The 24,655-nt window shown below is 41.0% G+C and overlaps 1 protein-coding gene across 1 annotated transcript in view; it reads left to right on the forward strand.

Moving 5' to 3' along the window:
• HPS1 (HPS1 biogenesis of lysosomal organelles complex 3 subunit 1) overlaps nucleotides 1-24,655 on the forward strand; it is a 314,105-nt gene that overhangs the window by 82,817 nt on the left and 206,633 nt on the right. The window contains exon 5 of the mRNA XM_078643558.1: nucleotides 22,876-23,018. Coding sequence (XP_078499684.1) covers nucleotides 22,876-23,018 — 143 coding nt within the window. The remainder of the gene's footprint in view (nucleotides 1-22,875; nucleotides 23,019-24,655) is intronic.

Consider the following 24,655-nt stretch of genomic DNA (forward strand, 5'->3'; position numbering starts at 1 on the left):
TTTATGACTGAAACCTGAATGAAAGAAGACTCGTCCCCAGACATTGAACTTGCTTTCCCTGAGAACTATGAATGAATGCATCTAGACCATGAGGTAAAAATTGGAGGAGGACTTGCTATCACATTTAAAAAAAAGCCTTTCATGTTCTACTTTTCAATTTGAGGACTTGAAAGGTGTGGAGGCTTTGGGTTTTCGTACATCTCTCAATGCACAAACCTCTTTCACTGGGGCCATATTTTACCGCCCCCAGGGCTATGCAGGGGAATTAATTAATTCCCTAGATTTGTTCCTTGGGCCATTGTAACAAAGTATGCAAACTTTTTTACTCAGAAAGTTAGAGAAGCCAATAACAGTCCTAAGGAAATGTATAAAATTGTGTCCCTCTTTATGGACTCAAAAGCTCAAACTCCACCACCGGAATCCAGCAGTTTGTGTCAGAAGTTAAATGACTTCTTTGAAAAGAAAATCATCAAAATTCAGACAAACATATTAGCGTTGCACACTACCCAGCCCCCGGAATCTGCCCCATGCCTCTTGTTTCCACTCTGGAAATTGAGCTTCTTTCATTTGTACCTCCAGACGTGGAGGAACTGAATGCTTGTTTCCTGGCTTGTAATTCTGGTTTGCCTCAGGACCAATGCTCCCCCCCAACTTTCTGAGGTAAATTGTAGATACAATTTGTCCACTATATCTCAACGTGTTCTGCTCTTCCTTGCTGACAGGCATGGTTCCTGAGATATGGAAAAAGGCCAGTTTCATTCCCTTATTGAAAAATACTTTATCTCTGACAATAAACGTTTGTCTAATTTTAGACCAATCTCTCGCTTTCCTCTCGCCTCTAAACTCTATGAGTTTGTTGACACTCACAGTCCTCTCCACTCTTCCCAATCAAGTTTCTATGCATGTCACAGCACTGAAACCACCCTATCGGAAATCACTCAGTCCCTGAAGGTGGCACTTGATCAGGGCCAAAACACCGCCATTGGCAGCATCTGCTATGGCATCTGATACTGTCTATCATGATATGTTGCTTCAACGTTTGGCAAATATCATATTGGATGGACTGGACCTGAAATGGATCAAGTCCTTTCTAACAACTAGAGAACAGCCGGTGTGGATGAAACACATTTTTCCAATGCAAAACTCCTCAAATGCGGAGTACCCCAGGGATCAGCTTTGAGTCCCACTCTGTTTAACATCTATATGTCCCCACTCGCCGCTCCTGGTGGAGTTTTTCGGTATTTCATATGTGGATGACACTCGGCTAATATTCTCATACAGGAGTATCTTAGACACTGCTAAGGAAACTTTCCTTGCTTGATTGTGGGTGGTAATGGGCTGGCTTAGAGATAACCACTTGCAGTGTAACCATGATAAGACCAAAATTCTCCTTTTCGGTCCTAACCCAACTCCAGGGTGGACTGGATACTGACCTGATGGCGATTCAACCTCCCCTCTGCCCACTCAAGCAGCTCGAACTCTTGGGGTAATCTTCGATGACCAGTTAAGTCTCAGATTCTTTCTGTATTGAAAAGTTGCTTCTGGATAACAAAGCCACTAAAAACATTCTTAACCTTCCTTCCGTGGGAAGCTCTAAAAACTGTAGTTCAAGCTTTCATTTCAATCAGATTGGATTATTCACATGCCTTATAGTTTGGCCTATCTTCCTTCCTTATTGAGCATATTCAAGTAGTCCAGAAAACTGCAGCTCACCTTCTCCTCAATCTCCCCAAGAGTTCCCCAGCACCTTCCTATTTCAAACAGCTTCACCCGCTTCCAGTCAATAGGAGGGTTATATTTAACACCTTTGTGCTTGCTTACCATGCTCTCCACAACAGAGGACCACATTACCTGAATTTGAGAATCTAGCATTGCCAGCCGTCAGGACTTTGAACTCTGGAAAGGCTCATCTGATAATGGTCCCTTGCTTTAAAAATGCAAGGCGCGCCGACATGTCCTTCTTGGTCTGTGTGGCCAAAATTCTGGAACAATATTTTGTCAAATTAGATCACCTTTCGCTAAACTCTAAAAACTCACTTATTCAGTCTTTAATCTCTATTTTCCCCTACCTAGCTACATGTGTTAGTGCCTGGACACTCCCTGAATAGCTGTGTGGTCTACAAGTCATGTCATTATGAGTCATGTCATTCATTAATGAAGTCTGGCTGAAAATCCCTAGAAGTAACTATGTTATTTGTAATTTTAGTATAATTAAAAGTTCTTGGCTAACACAGACCTAATAAAGTTATTGGTCTGGCATTGGCTGCTAGCCTCCCTTTGGTTAAAGAAGGGAAGAAAGTAAGGAAGGATGCGAAAAAATAAAGGAAGGCAGACAAAAAATGAATGAAGGCAGACAAAAAGGAAGGGAGAAGGTCAAAAAAGGAATGAAGGAAAGCAAAGTGAAAGGCAGGGAGGGAGGCAAAATGGGAGGGTAGGCAAAAAAGAAGAATAGAGAGAAGGAAAGAAAAATGGAAAGAAGACAAGAAAGAAAGAATGGAGGAAAAAAGGCAACAAGAATAAACAAAGGAGAGAACAAAAAGAAAGAAGGAAAAACAGAAGGAAAGGAGAAAGGCAGAAGGAAAGAATGCAAAAAAGAAATCAAGAAAGAGGCAAGAAAGAAGTAAAGAAAAAGGAAAGGATGCAAAATGGAAAACCGACAGATAGAATGAAGGAAAGCAAAAGAAAGAAGAAAGGAAAGAAGGCCAAAGAAAGAATGAAAGAAGGCAAAACAAAAGTAACAAAAGATGGCAAAAAAAGAAGGAAAGAGGAAAAAAGGTAATAAGGAAGGCGGGAAAGCAAGAAAGAAAGAAGAAAAAAGAAAGGAAAGAAAGAATGAAATGCACAAGAGAGCAAAGGAAGACCGAAAGAAGGAAAGCAGTAAAATAGAATTAAAAAAGGAAAAGTAAAAAAATAAAGAAAAGAGAATTTAAAAAAAGGAAAGAAGGCAAAAAACAAAGGAAGAATGAAAAGAAAAATGGACAGGCAAGAAAGAAAGAAGCAACGAAAGAAGGATAGAAGGCAAGTAAGAAAGAAGGAATAAAATATTGAATACTAAAACCCAAATTACATCCCACCTATGTTTAAATTAAACTGTCACAAGTGTGTGGCAAAGTAAAGATGATTAAGTATGGTTTTCTTACTGGGCACAGTTTATTAAAGAACCATTGGTGAAACCGAGTACAGGAACACAATATGGTATACTGTGAAATATCAGCAGTCCACTTCAAAAGGAATTTACAACCGCATTGGAAGGAAACAGGAATTTATAAAAGCTGCAATGTGGCCTGCGTTCGCTTCAAATGCGTAGTACTATCACATCAGGCAACAGCAAAATGCAGTCACTCAAAGCAACATCAAACAGAGACTTAAGTAGGCTGTTGTGGGAGGAAGCAAAATTGGAATGATACATCAGACTACTGGGTGAAGAGAGGTGGCTTAAAGCCCCGTTAAGTAGGTATATATTATACATATTATTGTAGTAAAATCAAAAGGGCTAACGCCAGACCTAAAAAAAAAACACACAAGAAAATGAAAGCAGCTTCAGGATTGGCCGCGGTGGAGTTTGGGAACCTGCGAGAAGAGGAGCAAAAGAACGCGATGCAACAAGGTGCAGTTACGCTTTTTTTTTTTTTTTGTCACCCCACCCTCTCCCCACTTCCCCGCCACTCTGCCACAAGAACAGCCGCAACTGGAAACCTGTCAAATTGTTCCGTAGTTTAGAGGCTTACTTTTGCTTGGTGTTTGAAAAATGTTCTTTTAATGGTCTGTGACAAAGGGGCACACTCTCTCACGGCCGTGTTGGCTCTGGCAGCCTGTCCTTTTCTTCCCCACCCTCAACCTCACTTTAGCACTCCTGCTGGCAAGGATAATGAAAGGTCTGTCCCCTGAATTGTAAAACTTATATTATATCAACTGACATAGCCTTCGCAGAAGGACAACTAGTGTGCTGCACAAGTTATTCCTGCTATTATGTCTACAGCGCCATAGACTTAACAGAAGGACTGTCCTCTGCAATACGTCACACAGACCTGTTAATATATCTGACAGTATGGATATATGGGTCTAATCTCTATAAAGAGTTAAACCCGCTGTTATGTTTATGGCCCCACATAATGATGGAAGGACTGCCCCCTGCAATAAAGTAGATTGAGTTCTGTATTGTTTGTCAACAGAATCAATCTCACGCCTTGTGTGTGCTTTGTAGCGGAGAGTGTGTCGGTGCAGAAGAGCCTAGTTTCAGCCCTGCAAGGCTTGCCCTCCTACCTATGGCATTTAATTTATAAATGGCTTACAATTTATTATTTTTTTGTGGGTATAAAAATTCTGTCCAGGCAATCATTAAAAGTACCATTTACATACTGAAAGCAGGTGAAACACACCGGAGAACCCACAGACAACATCACCTAGTTGACTTCATTTCTCAGACCCAACAACTGCAGCACTGTTCACAGGGTGGCAGGGAGAACAAACTACAAGCTGTGCGCAGCACCTCAAACAAAGGGAAAGTGCAACCCTCCAAAAACTGTGCCAACTAAGTCAGCACCATCAGAAGTAACAAATGCACAGCAAAATATTTAGTGTGCAAGGCTTTAAGGGGAAGATACCATAATGCTCTACGAATGCCCTTATTAAAAAAAAGAAATGTACAAAGCCAGCCCTTAGGTTTCAAACACATGTTTCTCTAGTTTCCGAAATGTGGAAGATAGGAGATAATGGGGAAAGGCGGGAACACCGTGAACAAGTTAGTATAGAACACTATGGCCCAACATACAATATGCACAGAGTATAGACTGTCCCTCAAGACACCGCCTTCTGATACTTTCCACGGGGTGGAAGGAAAATCATGGAACTACCAAAAAGAATTCAGAAAATGCATGTTTGAACGATGATGGGTTCAATATAACTATGTAGGACTGTTACATATCAAGACTAAGTGCCATTCACAGGTCAGAACATCTCTTTCTTCCAACACTTAATATTAGCTACTTAATGCGCATCTACTACGCCGACAACAAAGACTAAAGCCCCCTTTTTGAGGCCTCAGCATGACTACCTCATTCTCATAAACGGGTGTACATGAGCTAATATGTTCTCAATTTACATCTGCCAAGCCCTATTTTACTTTCATATTTCTACTGGTCCCTGACCTTCTAAGTAGCTACAAAATTAAGGGGGTCTCTGAAGTAGCTCCACTTTAAAGGATCTCTGCATTAATTCATAAACCTAACTTCGCTTGTGTAAAAATAAACATTACCATAATTTTAATGCAGCTTTTGCAATAAACAATTATAAACTGGTATGGTAGGGAAGCCTTCACTGTTCTTATTCTGTTCCACAATTAGTTCAAAGGTTCTGCTGTCCCTGAAGTCCACTGTCTCTGTTTTGAATGTTTCATAGCCATTTGGCTGTTTGTAACTCATCTACATTGACAAGTTTTCTGACTAAGAACAAAGTGATCAATGTTAAAGCAAGAGGTCACAATGCAGGGCCCGTATATTATGGAGGCAGGTGTGGGACAGGTTGCATAGTTCTTATATTTGTTAAGCAATACTATTTATTTCTATGGCATTTGCTTTAGGAAATTGGAAAAAAATAAGAATCTTTTTGCAAATATGAGTGTAGATATCCGCTCGTTTTGAGGATATGATCTTCGCATTATTACCTGCAACTGCACTGCACTGTTGCTTCTCACTCCCCTACGGTGCAGGGTAGCATTCATTTGCTACAGTATTGATCAGTGAGTGCTCTGGTCATTCAGTGTAAAGTTGATGGATAGTGTCCAAGACTGAATGCAGTGTACTAGTTTAGTTCAATGTGATGGGGTATTGTTGATAGAATTGGTTACAGCAGGGTTGGTGTCTCGATGCAGGCCAATGTAGTAGTGTCCTTAGATCACAGTGCACTGTTGTTTTTTAGGGTTCTAACAATACAGTGGGGCATGGGAAGTTTGCTTTTGTAGGATTCTGTGGAGCTGGCTGGTTTAGTGCATTGGGGTGTGGAGAGTCAGTATCTCTAAGATGCAGTGCAGTCCTAGATTAGAGTCCATGGGATGTTGCATAGAGGACTAGTTTCTTTAGGATTTATAATCCCTACCTTTGGGGCAGTAAAATGCGATGAGTTAGGATGCTTATGCTAACGTGGGAGGTTATTGGTTGGAGTTTGCCATGTAATTGGGACACAATGTAATGTGATTGGTTTCCTCTACTAAGATTCAATGTTATGGTTCAGTGCTATTAGTTACTGTATGGAATTGACATATTATGTCCCTAGTATACAGGGCTGGTTTTTAGCGTATGTTGGGTTAATGACCATAGGACACAATATGATGTGATGTGGTAATATTGAAATGTGAAAGTAATTTGTGGTGGGTTGTTTTCTCTATGTTTCAGTATATAGCCTTGTGTTAGCATCCATAGTAAGCACACCAGGGGTTTACATCCCTAGGTTTCAGTGCAATGGGGTTAGTTAGTGTTCTCAGGAGAAGGTAGAGTGATGGGTTACTGCTTCTAAGGTGAAGTGCATAGTACCGAGTGAGCGTCTACAGGAAGCCTTGTAGGTTAGTGGACTATTGTAGTTATGGTCTAGTGCAGAGTGGTCCTGCAGTGAAGTTTAACAGACCCAAAACAGTGATAGTGTTACATGTCCATGAATCTACTTTGCAACCTGCCCCTTGAGTCCTTTGCCTTTAGATCAAACCCAAATTCCTTTTGTCAGTCAATAAAAAGCTGAAAATGAAATTCCATACTTTTAGCTTCTTACCTTACTAGCGAACTTCTAATCCTTCTGAAGGAAACAGGCTGACTCTCTTGATGACAACTTGCAAACCCACACTTAAACAGAGGGATTTCAAAGGGGGACAGGATATGGAGCAAAGAACTGTGATAATGCCCCCAAAAGAAGAATCCATATCAGGACTAGATAAAATGAAAAGTCAAGAAAAAACACAAGCTAAAAAATACAACTTTCTTTAAAGTCAAGCTGTTGAGACAAGAGAAAATGGAACAAGAATCACTAAAAGTTCCCATGTATGTATCTTTAATTGGTTGTAGAACACAATGATGAAGAAGTATCCTAAAGTAATGTGTTACACTAAAGTAATATTATCCATTAATGTAGAGTTCCTAGAATGCTCATCAGCTTTTCACTCCGGAGTGCTGTGTAGACTTCATGGCTTGGGAAAGTATGGGGTTGTACTGTCCCATTAGCCCTTTTTTGGCCAAATAATAACCTTCCTCCCTATGACGTAGAAGCCTATTACTGTAGGGGAGTTGAATCTGTGTTTCCCCTGTGCCAGAGCCCCATTTAGAGACCATCCCGCAACCCTGCCTCCCTGACAATGTCCTTGTGGACAAGCGGAAACGGGAACCCTTCCTGTAAGCCAACATCCAGGTACCGGCAACCAAAGATTAGCAGAGGGAGGGCATTGACGCATCCAACGTGTAATAGAAAGGGGAGGATGTGGCCTAGAAAGGAGAGGATGCAGTCGACTTCGAAACACGGGAACCGGGTTCGAGTCTCGGCAGAGACGCTCAACAATCCTGGTTTTCTGGGCAAATCACTTCATTTCCCCCTGCATAACAAAAAGAATGTGCTGGTCTGTAACACAACTGGTGCTCATGTAAAGCGCTCTTATACCTTTGGGTCGAATTCGTTCTAAATAAACCCCTCCCCCCACAAAAAAAGATCCTTGTCAGTGTTCTCTCAGAGAAGAGCTGTTTGTTACCTTCAAACACTGGAAAAAATATTCACTGTTTGGGTTTTCTCATAAGACAACTATTTTTATTGAGTTAATCCTTTCCTGACTACTGTGACATGGTCGACTACGCCTTGCTGAAGATCTTTATCCAACAGTTGTATTTCATCCAGAATGTAGCATAATGGCTCATACATCCTCAATTGCAGAGCACACATCCGCATTACTTTGTGCTTCGTGTTCAACAGGAAAGACTTTAATTAAGAGGGGAATAACATGTGTATGTAACATATAACAGATAAGTTACCATCACCATGTATAGTGCACATCGCAAAGGAGTTCTGTAACCAAATAGGGTATCGAAGGTGAAGCGTGAGTTTCTTGACTTGCAATACTCCTTTCTGTGCATGGTAAGGAGTATCCCTTAGAATTCATTCTTCATCACCCTTTGTATTGGATGTTGGGCAGATGTAGAATTGACACTATTTTATTCCATATATTTAGGTTAGTTGATTATTAATATTATCATTACTGAGTAAACTGACAACTACCACTTTCTTTCAAAGGCCTTACCTGCTCAGTTGTATGTCAATAGCTAGCACAAGAAACCCTCTAGTATTTTATCTTCTCATCCTCAGCCTAAACACTAATCCTTCAATTTCTATGGTGATTGAATCGTCACTTATACTTTGATCTTAATAATTTTCATGTTATTCATGATAATGGGTCAGGTGTACAGGACCCGCAAGGGAACTAGGTCTCAAATGTAATCCAAAATCATTACTAAACCTTTTATTTACTTTTAGAAATGTGTCACTCTTTGAAACATGCATGCATGCCCACACATTGATCAAGTTCTCCCTTCTATCCACAACTCCCTTATTAAACTTCGTTGCCATTGAGAACAATACAATATCCAGAATAGTGCATGCTTTTCAAAAGATATCACCCGCTCATAATTATTAGCTAAAGTCATCAATACTCGAGCCCATTCTCTAGATGCTTAAACAATTATACTTACAATGCTAAAGAAAGAAGCTACCCAGAGATTTCACCTGTTCTATGCAAACATTAACTATTGGTATAACAAAAAAATAATACAAAAGTGGGGCCACTGATTTATGTCATTGATGCTAAAGAAGTCTAAGGTAAATGGCTCTGAAATTGTTCTCACAACAGACATTCCCATACTGTGCCCATTAAAACAAAATGCAGATTGATTTCAACCTTCTTTATTTCATCAACTTAATTCCAAATAGCGGGTGATGTATAGGACAGATACTTATTGCCCCTCACTTAGGACCATTTCCCTCATTTCGGACCATTTGCTTTACTTTTCTTTCCAATATAACACTTACCGGCTGGCGTTCCTCACAAGACGCCTAATAATCCATTGTTCATATTTTTTTTAATGTAACATTTCCTTGTCCATTAAATCAATCACTTCTTTATGCAAATTTTCACCAATTTCTTGCCCTAATAACCATTCATTCATCCAACTTGAATCTTGTCATTCATAAAACGAGCAACAGCAATTGTCACTTGACTCCACGTAGTAGATGTCAGCATCCCTCATCCTCGAGTGTCCCAGCATTTATTTATTTATTTATTTCTAGTATTTGTAGAGCGCGACACTCATCCCAAGGGATATCACGGCGCTAAAAAGAAAAAGGGGACTGCTGAGTTGCGCGGGGAGGGTTAGTTTTTAGGGAAAAGGTGAGTTTTGAGTTTTTGCCGGAATTGAAGAAGGTTTGTAGAGTGTCTAAGATCCATGGGTAATTCATTCCATCGTTTGGCCGCCAGGTGTGAGAAGGCTCGTCCACCCGTTCTTGTCTTGTAAATGCGCTTGGGTTTTGCTAGGGCTGAGTTATTGGATCTTAGGTTCCTGTTTGGAATGTAAAACTCGATTTTCCCTTGCAGGATTGTAGGGCCTGTTTTGTGGAGGGCTTTGTGAGCGTGACAGAGTAGTTTGAAGGTGGCTCGCTGGCGCATTGGCAGCCAGTGGAGTTGTTTCAGGCATGCTGATGCCGAATCTCGTTTGCCCTTGTTGCATACCAGTTTAGCTGCCTGATTTTGAAGGACCTGTAAGCGGGAGAACAGTTGTTCGTTCATCCCCTCGAACAGGGCATTGCCATAATCCAGGCGGCTGACCAGGAGGGCATGGGTAATTGTACGCCGACAGTCCAGTGGGATCCAGGAAAAGATTTTGGCTAGGAGTTTCAAGATTGCAAATCCTTTACCCCAGAGTATGCGTACGTGGTCTTTCATGGATAATGCGTCGTCCATCATGATGCCAAGGTTTCTGGCATACTGTTTCGGGGTGGGGGCTGTTCCCAGTGTCGGTGGCCACCACGTATCATTCCATGATAGTTTTGCTCCTCCGAACAGTAATATTTCAGATTTTCCGGCATTGAGTTTAAGGCAGTGGTTGCGCATCCACTCTGCCATTTCGGAGAGGCAGCTATGTAGTTTATCTTTAGTTGTTTCCGATCTTTCCAATCTATCATCCATGGTCACCATCAGCTGTGTGTCGTCGGCGTATGAGCATACGCCGATGCCCCACTTTCTTCCAATGTCAGCCAGAGATGAAACGTAGACATTAAAGAGAGTGGGGCTTAGAGAGGCCCCTTGTGGGACTCCACAGCCAATGTGACGGGGTTTAGAGTGGAATTGACCCATGTGCACTGCTTGAGAGCGATTGCTCGGGAAAGATTCAATCCATTTTAACGCTGTGTCTTGTACTCCTTTGCTCTGGAGGATATTTAACAGGCATTCGTGCGACACCGTGTCAAACGCTGCCGACAGGTCTAGCAGTATCAGAGCCACCGATCCTCCTTGATCAGTGATGCATCTGACACTGTCCGACACTGCCAGCAGCGTAGCCTCGGTGCTGTTGTTAGATCTGAAGCCGGTTTGGGTGGGGTCCAGAAGCGAGCTGTCCTCCAAGTACTTGGACAGTTGTAAGTTTACCATTTTCTCCAGTGCTTTGGAGAGGTAGGGGAGCTGTGAGATCGGCCTGTAGTTTTCTGGGTTGAGGATGTCAGAGCCGCCTTTCTTCAGGAGAGGGGTTACAGATGCGTGTTTCCAGGAGTCTGGAAAGGACGCGGAGGCAAGGGATTGATTAAAAAGTTTGGTAATGAGGGGGCAGAGTGTCGGGGCAATTTCTGAGAACACAAAGTGCGGGCAGGGGTCTGCAGGAGAGCCGGATTTAATTGCTTTAAGAACTGCCAACACTCCTTCTTCGGAGAGTGGTTGGAAGTTAGTTAGACGTGGGGAGTTGCCTCTGTCTAGATGGACGTTGTTTTTGTCGGGTGTAGGTGAATCTACATTAAAGTTATCGTAAGGGGTGGTGGGATGGGAGGGGGTAAAGGTGGAGTAAATTTTGTTGATTTTTTCGGAAAAGAAGGTACTAATCCGTTCGCATGCTTCTGTTGAGGGGGTGAGGGTTTGCGAAATACTAGTTGGATTGGTGAGTTCTTTCACGATTTTGAACAACTCTTTTGCGGAGTTGTGGTTTTCGTGAATTCGTTGCGTAAAGAATTCTTTTTTTGCCTTTCAAATGGCAAGAATGTATTGCCTCCTTTTGGTAATATAGTTGGCTCTGGTTTCAGAGTCTTTGGTTTGTCTCCATTGGTGTTCTGTTTTTTGACATTCCCTTTTAAGGCTCTTGAGGGAGGGAGTGTACCATTTTTCGTTGGTTGATGTTTTTTTCCTGACTTCTCGCAGGGGTGCTATTTTGTCCAACGTTTGGCGGATTCCTGTTTCTAGCCGGATGACGTTGTTACAAATAGATGAGTCGTTTGGTAAGGAGAAGTCTATTTCACGGAAGTGATTTTGGAAATTGGAGTCGTTAATTAATCTCCAGGCTCTATTGGAGGTACGGGGGGTAGATCTGGTCTTTACCGGTTTACCGGGAAGTTTAAATGAGAATGAAAGCATGAAGTGGTCGGACCATGCCAGGGGGAGGATTTCCTTAAGGGTGGTTGACTCGATGTTGGTAAAAAGGAGATCCAGGGTGTGCCCTGCTATGTGCGTAGGGCCATCGACCAGCTGCTTGAGTTGCAGGATTTCCATGTCGTACTTGAGCTGTGTCGATCCAGGGGCATTGGTATTTTCGTAATGGACGTTGAAGTCCCCAATGACCATGTAGTTTTTGTGTTTTAAGCACAGAGGGAGTAGTTGGTTCAAAAGTTTGGCGCTGACGCTGGTTTGTTGTCCTGGTGGATTGTAGACAACTGCGCACGCTAGAATAATAAAATTCTCTGCGAGAATTTTGAATGATAGTAGCTCATGTTCGGGATATGCATTAGTTGTGTCCGTGAGACATGTTAGGTGGTCCCTAAAAATCACAGCAACTCCACCTCCTTTTTTCTTGTTTTGCCTGTTTTGTGTGATTATTTTGTAGTCAGGGGGGAGGGCGTTAGCTAGGTCTGGAGCATTGGCGTCTGATAGCCACGTCTCGGTGATGAAGACCAGATCTGGAGTTTTAGAGGTTAAAATGTCCCATATATCTAATGCATGCTTGGGTAGGGATCTAGCGTTAAGGTATAGGCATTTTAGTTCCCGCTGGTAGTTGGTAGGGATTGAGTGAAGATCCGTTGGAAGTTGACCCAGGCTGGTCCATTGACATGAGCGGCATGAGATAGGTCCGTAAGATAGGCCTGGGCCGGTATGACTGCAGTTGGTCGTAGTGGTGGATTTGGTCATAGCTAGTAGTTCGATGCGATTGTAGCGAATGGTATCTGTCCTGGATGGGCTGGAGCCTGTAGGGGGTATGGCCCCTGGTCCCGGTCGGTCGCGGACGGGCGCAGACGGGCTTGCCTTAGGTGCGCCTTCGGCGCGCATCCGTCGAGCCCGCTGCGCTCGCCCGCTGCGCGACCGAGGGTTGCACATATTTTATGGTGTTTTGAATTGTGGGACAAGGGGGTGTGGCCTAATAAGGGGCGTGGCCTCAGTTCGTGGCGGGAGGGCGCGAGGGGGTGAACGCGTGTGACGTCAGCGCTGGCTCCGCTGACTACACGGCAGGTCTAACCAGTGAGTAGCTTTTACATGCACAAGTATTCTGTGACAGTGTAAATTTAAAAGCACAAGTATTCTGTGACCATTTAGTTTAAAAACACAAATTATTTAGTGACACAAGTTATTTTCAGTTCAGTAGCCTTACTCCCGGCTTTCCGCCTCAGGAGTCGATCCTTAATCTTTGCTGGGAGCCCTAACACGGCGCTTTTTATGCGCGAGTGTTTGTTGGGGGCGTGGCCTAATAAGGGGCGTGGCCTCCGTTCGTGGCGGGAGGGCGCGAGGGGGTGAACGCGTGTGACGTCAGCGCTGGCTCCGCTGACTACACGGCAGGTCCAACCAGTGAGTAGCTTTTACATGCACAAGTATTCTGTGACAGTGTAAATTTAAAAGCACAAGTATTCTGTGACAATTTAGTTTAAAAACACAAATTATTTAGTGACACAAGTTATTTTCAGTTCAGTAGCCTTACTCCCGGCTTTCCGCCTCAGGAGTCGATCCTTAATCTTTGCTGGGAGCCCTAACACGGCGCTTTTTATGCGCGAGTGTTTGTTGGGGGCGTGGCCTAAAAGGGGCATGGCCTCCGTTCGTGGCGGGAGGGCGCGAGGGGGTGAACGCGTGTGACGTCAGCGCTGGCTCCGCTGACTACACGGCAGGTCTAACCATTGAGTAAAACCATTGGCTAATTTTACTGCTAGACTTGGGCCTTTCTAAAGGGCCATTCCCAAACTCTTTGCCTTCACCTCCTGAACCTTTCTGAACGTGTTTTTGTTGGCTTTTAGGACTTTGTGCACTAGACCACTGCTAGCTAGTGCTAAAGTGCTTGTAGTCTCTCCTTTAAACATTATGAAATTGGCTTACACCTAATTGGCACATTCAATTTTCTTGTAAGTCCTTAGTATAGTGGTATTACATGTACACAGGACCTGTAAATTGAGTACTACCAGTGGGCCTGTGCCACTGATTGTGCCACCCACCAAAGTAGCCCTTTTAAACATGTCCCAGACCTGCGAGTGCAGCCTGTGTGTGCATTGCCATTTTGACCTTGAGAAACAAACGTTTTGCCCGGCCTAAACCTTCCTTTATAATACATATAAGTCACTCCTAGGTTTGGTACTAAATGGCCCATAGGGAAGGGTATTTAAAAAGTTGAACAAGTACTTTTAAGTTTCACATGAACAGGTAGTGAAAAACTCACACATTCGTTTTTCAGTACTGCAAGGCCTAAGATAACAGTGGGTTTCCTTTTTACATTTTAATAAGTGCCAACCTTTGATTGGGAACAGGTGAACATTTCATGTTTGGTGTCTGAGAGATTGTAATTAATAATCTTAAATGGTAAAGTGGGATTTTAAGTTATGATTTTGAAAATGCTCCTTTTAGAAAGTTGGCATTTTCCTGTCCTATTTGGGGCCTACAGCCTGCACCTTTGTTACATGCCTGGGTGTAGTTGGCCGTTGGACTTTGTTTATTTCTCCCAGACAGCTGCACAATAGAGGGGTTATGTGTGCCTGGATGGATCACCAACTGGTAGGATGGGGAGCGGAGCTGGGCACAGCCCCACTTGCAACTAAATAGGCTGGCCTTGCCTTCAGACAAGGACTTGTAACGACTGCATTGTTCATGCAGCCAGCTTGGTGTCATGGAAGGGGAGGCAGGAAACTACAAAAACTTCAAAGTGAATTCTCAGGAAACTTCCCTCACTTCAAAGAAGGCACTAGGTAGTAAAATAGAACCCTCAGACCCACTTTTCAATACATTCCTGGACCTGTGGATACGAAAAAAGAACGACTGCTGTGCTGATAGAAAAACTGCTACACTGCTACTATCCTGCCTGCTGCCAAGCTCTCTGAGAATTTCATTTGATTTGATTTGATTACCAGAAGGTAGACTGGACCTACATTCTTCATCACAGGCTGAAGTTACTCTAAGGGTTAGGTGACTGACATCCTGTTCTGAGCTACAGTTACATAACCAGGTCCAGAGGCTCCCTGCAACTGCCCAGCTGACCTGCTGCCTGAACCTGCTGCTGGACCTACGACTGGACCTGCCTGAGCCCTGCTGGTGTGACGTTCTGACCCCCAAAATGTGCCCCTTAAGTCCTAGACCCTTGGTGTGGCATCAGTTGAGCTCCTCTCCAAAGAAAAGGAGAAATCCTGACGTTCTGGGCTGTTCGCAAAGGCGAACAGGCCTCTTTGTGCCAAGATTTTGCTGGTCGCACCACCTGCCAATGTGAAGATCTGGTGAAACTGACTCTTTATACCACAGCGACCACCAGTGAATCTAGACAATGCGAGATCTGCACTTTGCGCTACAGCATCAACAGTTCCCAGTGAATGGCAACATGAAGCTCCAGCAACGACCGTCTGCAACAGGATCTTTGTGCTACAGCGTCAACAGTCCACGATGCCTGACCTGCTCTTCGTGCTACATCAGTGACCATCTGTGGCGCTCACCGTGCACCTCACGGCTCCATTCACCATGAACAGAACTCTTCGTGATGGACTTTGATGGAAACTCTTTCAGTGGGACTAACCTGGCCTCTGTATTGAGCTTGTGCTCAATCACGGTTGGCCAGAACATGTGACTTTCACCTGTTCTCGCACGAACAGATACCCTCGACTGGCTGTTTGTGCTTTTAGGGACTTTACTTACCTGAAATATTTAAAATTACATGTCTTTGCTTCTACTGATTGGATTTTTGTTGTTTTGGTCTCATATATTTTATTCACTTTGACTCTATTTTCTAAATTGGTGTTGGATATTTCTTGTGTTGCCATCTCACTGTATTACTCTTCGAAGTGCTGCATGACTTTACACGTTGCCTCTAAGTTAAGCCTGGCTGCTTTTGTGGCAAGTTACCTCAGGGTTAAGCATATGTTAATTTGGGGTTTGCTTGTGTTTCACCCTGGTAAAGACTTTAGTTGCTGCTTAAGTAGGGTTTCACCCCCTCAACCGGTAACCCATTTTCCAACATCTACCAACTGCAGTAGAGGCATCGTGTGTAAAGTATCAGTTTCAGGAAACTTAGGGAGTATAGCTGATCATGTCACTAGTGATAATGTAAATGGAGCTTTGGATACCATGCAATAGATTAATAGCTTTGCATGATGGAAGGCAAGTGACAAATAGTATGTTTAACTCGTAAGGAATGAATATACATATATATCAAGCTGGAATGTCAGTCACCAGACTTATTCTTGCTTATTTGTTTTTAATTTTATTGTTATTATTTGTAATGCATATTGAGATTACTGGGTTTCCTTGTGCTGGAAGGCACAAGAACTGTGGGAATGGGCCACCCTGGAAACAGCATATTACCCAAATAAAAAGGCTTTAAGAGCTCTCCTAAAAGCATGGTAGTGTCCAAAGATCTGATCCTCCGTGCCAAAGGTGTTCCATAGTTCTGCCATCTCATGACGAAAGGAGCAGCTACTGCGGCACATTTTTTCACAAGAGGTCCATTTAATATAAAGAGGTGTGATGATTATGGGGGGACTGGGAACCTAGGGCACTAAAATGTTTTGAAACCTGATCTCTCTAAATCATAGAATATCTTATGGGCTAAACGGAGAGAATTGAATTGTACTCTTTGCTCAACTGGTTGCCACTGGAGGGAACCCTATGCTTCCAAAATGCAATTACATTTTTGCAGCTTGCAGGAAGTCTGTGCAGCTGAATTTTGAATTTCCTTCTATATGTTTATCAAATAAAGTGGAAGGCCCAAATACAGGCTGCTATAATAATCAAACCCAGATAAAATCAAGGCAGACACAAGTGTGGAATGTTTAACGGTAAAGAAAGGAAGGGTTTTCCTGATGACTCAGGGTCAAGAAACATGAGAATATGACCAAATGAATATGTGCAGAACAAGAGGAATCATGGTTGATTGTAAATCCTAACTCCTCGGCTTTGGGGCTGCAGATGGCAGAGAACCCAGGTCAGAAGGCAATAAGATATCATTCCAACAAACATGGTTATTCGCCAGGAGCAACAGGTCCATATTGCCATCATCTACCTTTTTGAAAGCTGCGATTCATCCACTTTTCAACAGCTATCAGGCCTTCCTTTTGCATTACTGCTTATTTTGAGGCCAAGTGATCTAACCTAGTGATAATCTGATAAAGCTTATTTGATTACAGAAAACTTGGTTAACTGTAGATTTTGCTATAGATATTGATATAGATGCTTTTATATAAAATAGGATCTTTGTTTTGCCCTCTAATTATACCCCTCCAGCTAGTTGAAGTAGAATATCTTTACACGAAAAACATATCTCTCCTGCAAGGATGGTCAGCAAAGTCATGGATGCTTCCCTATGAGCAGTGCAGCTTTAGGGAAACACTTCTACACTTGATTTCATATCTCTTGGGCGTCCTTAGGCGAAATATCCAATTCAAAGTTATCAATCTCTTTATAGGCCATTTTTTGACTTTTCATCAGCTTTCAAGAATATTGATTGCTCTTTAATTTGAAAGAATTGGGTATTCCTTCACTTTTATTTAATGTGCTTAAGGAGCTCCATACAAGTGATTTGTAAATAAATGTACAACTCAATGCAGCCAATGAATTTAGCTCCATTATACCTATTAAAAATGGCTTACGTATAGGTGTGTTGTGGCCTCTCTGCTGTTTTCCCTACAATGTGCTGATTTACTAGCAGAGCTATATAAAATGCTATCTTTCCTGCTAAATTTGAATGAACCGCTGACCAATCCCTTAATACATACTGATGAAAGTGTGTTATTAGATCTTAAACTCCCACGTCTTCACAGGAAACTGGAGGCTTTAAAGCAATTTGTCAAAATCATGTCCTTCAAACCAGTACTAAATAAAGATTGTTATCTTAAGTAAATCACCTGTCAGATAAAGTTGTACCTGGAACATACATATGGTAAAAATAGACACATTTCATCAATATTTGTATATAAATATGTTCTTTAAATCAAACCTTAGTACTATTCTCCTTTTTGATAGTCAAAACATAACAACATGCTCAACCAAATTGTAGCAAAGTCTCATTAATCGGCTTGGGCTTATGGAGTTTCTTTCTAGCCATTAACCAACTAGAATTTGACACACTAATTTGCCAACAGTACTAGCTCATGGTATTGAATGTCTTACTTTGTAAGAGATCAACTCATTTGAGAGGAATGGTAGATACAGTTTATAGTGGTTTAGCTCAGATTATCTAGGCATGGCAAGGCATCAAACTGACTGAACCAGGGTCTCAGTGAGCTGTTGTTTGTTTAGAATTGAACTGCACAAACAACCACAATACATTCTCTAGATTGGAAACGTGGGCCACGGATACCATGGTCATTAAATAAATAGATTTATATTTCCTTTGTTAGAAGCAGGATTTGAAAAGTTGGGTCAGAGTTTGATGAACTCAAAAAGTTAGAGGAAAATGATCTACATTGTTTACAAATAGAATGGGGATTAAAGTAATATGATTTTTTAAATTAATTAAAATTCATACAAAGCATTTCCCTTTTTGAAGCATAAATTAACATAACATGAAATATACTACGTTTACAAATATTCAGATTATCATGTCTGTGCATGAAGTTTCATAAAAATATGGTTTACAAATTTCACAAAGGGGGAAGTTCTGGGGCATCTTTGGAGTTTAAACAGTGACTCAGTTTACAAAAATTCCTAGATGCCTTTGTAGTTTTTATGAAATCTCTGGGCCTACAGGTGAACCATTAAAAATCATATATTTTGCTGTGCAGTCCCAAGAGAACTAAGTCCAATATATTTAAGGTACAGGACACTGTGGTTAAGAAAGTTCCAAGCTTTTCCTACTTTGGAATTATTTTTATTCCCAACTCTCTTGGAATCATCTAGTGGCACTAAGACCTAAACAAACCACCAGAGCTATAGAGGCTCTTTTCTGTTTTGCTACCCATCTGGGTCATAGACCTGTTAAAGGGATGATTACCTTATATAAAGCAAAACGCCTTACTTTTGCCTTTTACGAGGCAGGAGTGTGGGGCTACAGTGATTGCTCCTTGAGCCAGGTGGTAGAGAACACTTTTGTACGAAGGCTTTTATCAGTACCCAAAGGTTCATCTACATCCTTCTGCCAACACAAATTGGGCTTAGGACACATTGAAGACAGGCTTCAATTAGCTCCCTTACTGCTATTGGCAAGGATCTGGCTTACCCCCGAATTCGAATTAACAAGGTCCATTATTTTAGATAGTCTTCTTTTATCCAATATTGATTTTATTCCCTGGTTCAGTTATCTTAAACGTTCAATTCAGGAATTGGACCTATCTTATTTTTATCTAAATCCTTCTAACAAAATCTATTATTAAAACAGCTTATGGAAATCGAGTGAGTGCAAATAATTTACAGTTGCTGAATTAGCAGAGCTCTTTAAGGGCCATATGTATGAAAATGTCCATTTGCGATTCTCAAACAGCGATGTTTTTGTGAATCGCTATTTGAGAATTGCAAAATGCTATGTATGTAGGAGTTGCAATAAATTTTGCGCATCCTACATATTCCTTAATTGCGAATCGCAAACTGCGATTTGCAATTAAGGAATACCTCCCCAATCATTCCTATTGGCCCAGAGGCCCATAGGAATGAATGGGAAGACATTCTCAATTTGCGATTCTCAATTAGAGAATCGCAAATTGAGAATGCAATTTCAAGGGTGCTAGGGTGTCAAAAGGACACCCTGTTGCACCCCTGAAATGAGCAAGGCTGCAGATGTGGCACACATACATGCGTCACATCTACGGCCCCTCACACTGTGACTCACACAGCCCCTCACACATGTGACTCACATACATGCCCTAAGGGCATGTATGTGAGTCACATGGCACTTTGAAAAATGCCAAAAAGTGCATTTTTCAAAGAGATCGCAAATTACCACCAACTTGAACTTGGTGGTAATTTGCGTTTCCCGAAGTCCAAATTGCACTTTTTCTGTGCTTCTTACATTGCATTTAAGGAATCACAATTTGCGATTTCTTAAATGCAATCGCAAAATAGGGAAGCACAAAGTTTGAGATTTCTTATTTTGCAAAGGGTGTTTTGAGTCATACATTGGACACTGCTGATTTGCGATCGCAAACGCCGAAATCCGGCGAATTTCGGCATTTGCGATCGCAAAATTGCCTTCATACATATGGCCCTAAGTCATCTGACTGTCGGTGAGTTAGTTATGGAACCTCAACCTTATCTTATTTCATTTACAACCCCCAATCCAGATTTTATCTGACTAAGTTCCGCGTCTCCTTAATTCATTTTCTGGTCGCCTTCCCTCCGCAATGTGGATGGGCAAATAATCTTCCATTGTTCCCATGTAATAACATGAAAAAACAATGTACTCCGCACATTACACATTTTGTGTCCTGTATAAAACAGAGAGAGATGGATTTCTGTTACTTCTATTGAAGGCTCATTGCCCCATCCCTTAAATTGAAGGTTTTGGATGTCTTCTTTCTCTGGATTCTCCTGATATCTGTTACTGTGTCCTCAATTTAATTAAAGGAGCTTTCGCAGTCTGAAAGATGTATGTTTAAGAGGGAGAGTTTGTGTTTTAAAGTCCGTCTAATTTAATGTTTGTTAATTAGTTAATTTTAAAAATATCTTAAGTGACAACTGTTTTAACCAAAATGATAATGTAACTTTGTATTAATCTTACTAATTGTGATACTTATGTCTGTTTAATTGTCTTATAAGGTCTGTAATGCTTGTATAATTCATATATGTAATTGAATAAAGCTTGTTTGACTTGACTTGCCTTGAAACAGTGACTTGTTGTGTCCTTACAAGTGTGGATTACTCTTTTTAAGAAAACTTTGATTTCAGCAGTTTCTGTCTCTTCTCATGCTCCCGTTCAGCAGCATAAAAGGTGGGTGATTATCTGCTGGTGATAAGTTCAAAGTCTGCAATAATGTGGTTCACACACGTAGGTGAGCCTGTTCCTTCTGTAAACGTTCATGGGGAAAACCTGAAATATCATCCGGATCATGATGTTATGTCAGTTTGCTCTCTTCAATGCAACCTGCAAACACACGTGTCTTTTCGTTTTTTTTAAATGATTCACAAAGTATTGCAACTTTACTCGAAAGTGCAGTAGTGCAATACTCTTCCTCTGGACAGAGCTGGTGCCATGTCAGCTGTATATATAATAACAGTGTGAGATCGCATCCCTTTTTGTGTCCGATGTCATCCAAGATTGATTTTGAGACATGATTTCTGTGCCTAGTTCATATTCTCACCCACTCTTTCAAAAGAGATATGATTGCCCTAAGTCGGGTGAACGAAAGGCCACATTTGAACAATTTGGACTAGAGGATATTTCTATCTATCTTGTCGAAGGCTGCAGAGTAATCCACAAAGCAAGCAAATAGCAGTAGACCGAATGCGTTAATGGCTTTTTGAGTCTTATAGAATAAAGCAATTATGTCATCGGTAGTGCTGCTTTGTGGTTTAAAGCCAATGTGATGAATTGGCAAAATTTGCAGTGACCCAGCTTTCGAAGTCCACTAGCGGGATTCTTGCGTATGCCTTAGCTTTTACATCAAGGAGGACTATGAGGCGACAGTTTTTGGGGTTAGCCCGATCTCTTTTTCTGTAAATAGGAAATAGAATAGAGCCTATCCAGAAATGAGGGACTTGTGCTGCCTTGATTGACTCATGATATAGTGGATATAATCTGTTTGCCCAACTTTCTGGGTCCAATTTGTACACCGAGGCAGTATGTTGTTTGGTCCTAGTGCTCCATTTAATCTTAAAGATGTTATAGCTAGCTTGAACTGCGCTATGGTTTTTATCACTTCATCTTCTGTCCTGCAAAGCATGATGTCAACATTAAGAGAATTTTTACTGATTTAAAGGATTATCTTATCTTACAGGCAGTATAAGGAGATGAAGTGGTCTCGCAAACTATGGAGGCCTACTCCATTCCCCATGTATTGTATCTTTAGTGTGTCCAGGCCATTGATTCTTCCCCAAAAATGTGTTTTGATTTTTTTCATGCAAATGAGCTCATGTAACAGTTGGCAAATGTGTTTGTTGGGTTTTCTTTTCCCAGGTTAATTTTTATAGTGTTTTGTTTTAAGCTTGAGTGTGTTCGGCCCGCTATAGAAACAAAATGTTTTTTTTCCAATTTGTAGGACAGTCAGGGAGAACCGTATGCAATTTTACATGCATGCTAACTTGGATACTAAAGTTAGATGTTTTTATATTAATTTTAAGTATTTTTGAGATTCGAGTTGGTAACAATCTCGGGTCTTCTGTATGTGTATCCAGAGCAGAGATTGTCTATTTTGCTTATATGAATTAAAAGATGAAACAGCAGCTATGTTTGTATGTTCCATGGCTGTCTCAATTATTTGCTGTGCAGTTAAATCCAATTTTCTTGAAACCTAATATTGTAAAGTTACCCTGCTATTGTATTTCTGATTCAACCTATTTTGATGAATGTTTGTAATCGACTTTTTAAACTTTTTAATACCATTTTAATTTTTAAATGTAGTGTATCCTACAGAATATGCTAAGTAAAATTATTTTGATTTGAATATGTGTGATAAACCAAAACTCCAATAATTTGTGAGCGGTAGCTGAATGTGAACTATTTCTCTGTCTGCAGTTCACTTTTGAAATTTAAATAAATATGTACACATGCTTATATCTATATATGTTTGCATGTTTTCACAATCTATCGCATATGTCATGTTGTTATGTACGCATACTTTGTGAGTACTTAGTACATTTATTTTGTGTGATTCATGAATAATGGACATTTGTGCACACTACAGCTATTTGATGCGAAATGTATACATTATTCCTGGTAAAAGTCTTTGTGTGTTCTATGATTTTACTACTTCTGCTCCTTTTCTAGTTTCTAAATAATTCAACAGAGAGTCATCATAATGGTTTGAATATCTAAAATTGCCTTTCCCAGTTGCCTTCTCCAAACGTAACTGCAAACACTCATATCCACCTAGTACATGAAGCCAAGATTTGAAAAATTTGAATTATTGTTATTTTTCTTTTTTTTTTTAGTATGAAGTCTTTTCTTAAATGTACATTTTGGTTCACACACAGCTTTCAACACGCAAACACCAGTGACATTTTTCTGTGCCAAGTCTTATCTTTCTCCCTTTCAGTTCTAACCACATTTGTTCTTCTTTCAGTTTGGAGATTGCATGTTCATTGCAGTGAATGGGGATGGAGAAGAACATGAGGACGACTTGCGCAGGAAGCTCTATGTCCTGAAAAGACTCTGTGAGGCTTATTTCGGCCTGGTTACCATTGACGGCAGTCTTATTAAGAAGGAGTATGTAAATATCTAAATTAATCCATTATTTCGAGCTATCATTTGCCTTGGACCAACACTAAACACTAGTTTAGAGACAAACTCACAAGATTTGTTTGTTTAGTAGTAATGTGGTAGTTAAAGAACTGGGAGTCTTTGGGTTCAGCACCAAAGTCAGCTGTGTGCCTTTCCTCATTGAGCTATGCTTAATTGTTTTAATTATAGCCGCCAATTTCTTGCCCCAACACAATACTAAGACATAATAGTTCTGTTTTCTTCCATGCGTAGTGACACTACCTTTGCTACAAAATCCCTGCAGCGCCTCCTGTGTTCCTTCCAACTCGCCAAACTGTGAGAGTAAAACAATTCTACAGTGCTCTGTACATGTAATCCTCCCCAAAATACTTACTTTGGTCTTCATGCAGACACACACGAGTAACACCAAACAATTGAAATTTATGTTAACCTCACAACCAATATATCTTGTACTTATCTATTCCTTCCTGCATGCTCCAAAGATAACACACATATTATTCAGGAGCCTTCTCTGATCTCCCATACACATCTCAAACCCCTATTTTCTTCCACAATTATTGCACTGTTTTCATACCCATAAAACACGACTACATAAACAGTACACATTTTCAGCCATTTAGTCCTGCAAACAAATCTAAGCTTAGGACCAATTGGCTTTAATGTCCAAATTATAGCAATGCATGACCTATTGATTCATATCAAAAGGTTCATGAAAACTTTACCAAGGAAACGCACAGTGATCAGTGGTAGCTGTTTATTTCTCAAACTGTATCTTTGAGTATTTCACTGACTTTGACGTACATGTCACTGGCTTGAATCGCAAGGTTTAGTAAATAGGGCAAAGGTGACTCTCCTAAGTCTGCTAAATACATGAAGGATACTGATACCTGCTTGAAACTGTATGAAAATAGCTTCATTTTGTGTAATACAATGCAGACAGAAATCAAGAGATCAATATTGATCTTGGATTGTTGATCAGGCATTGTCTGTTGGTTCCTCTGAGTGTCTCATCAAACCTGTAGGGTGGATACATACAGCTAGTAGTTGTATTTGCCATCAGGTACACAGCAATTTCAAAGATGGCACAAACCCACTGTTGCTGAAAAAGTGGGTGTTCTCCTTCATTCAATATTCTCAAGAAGAGGACACACTATAAATTGTTATTGACTCTCTGTTAAACCTCTCATGACATTGGATTTGACTTAAACATTGCTTCCACAATTTGCTCCTTGTAGACTTATACATTTTACAGTGGTAGTTCTGATGATGCAGATTTGTGTTATACTGGGCTAGTGTGACTATGGTAAGTCATTTATTGGTAAGCCAATTTATATAGGTTTCTATGTGGCTTACAGTCCTTGTATGCACATTTTGAACGTGCTCCTTTGAAGAAATGTTTAAAAGAAATGCTCAGCACAAGATCTATATGTGGCTACATCTATTGAATATAATAATCATAATTGTTTCTTTTTATGCACCAGATTTACTTACTATATACTTAATGTTTTGTAGTGAGGTCTCTATCTCATGACCACTAGAGATTTATTCATGTTTAAAATATACATATGTGTTGATATTGCACATCGGACCATCCAGTGCCTTTATTCTTTCCATATCTGCAG

This window comes from Lissotriton helveticus, chromosome 5_1, assembly GCF_964261635.1.
Source record: "Lissotriton helveticus chromosome 5_1, aLisHel1.1, whole genome shotgun sequence".
NCBI classification, from domain to species: Eukaryota; Metazoa; Chordata; class Amphibia; order Caudata; family Salamandridae; genus Lissotriton; species Lissotriton helveticus.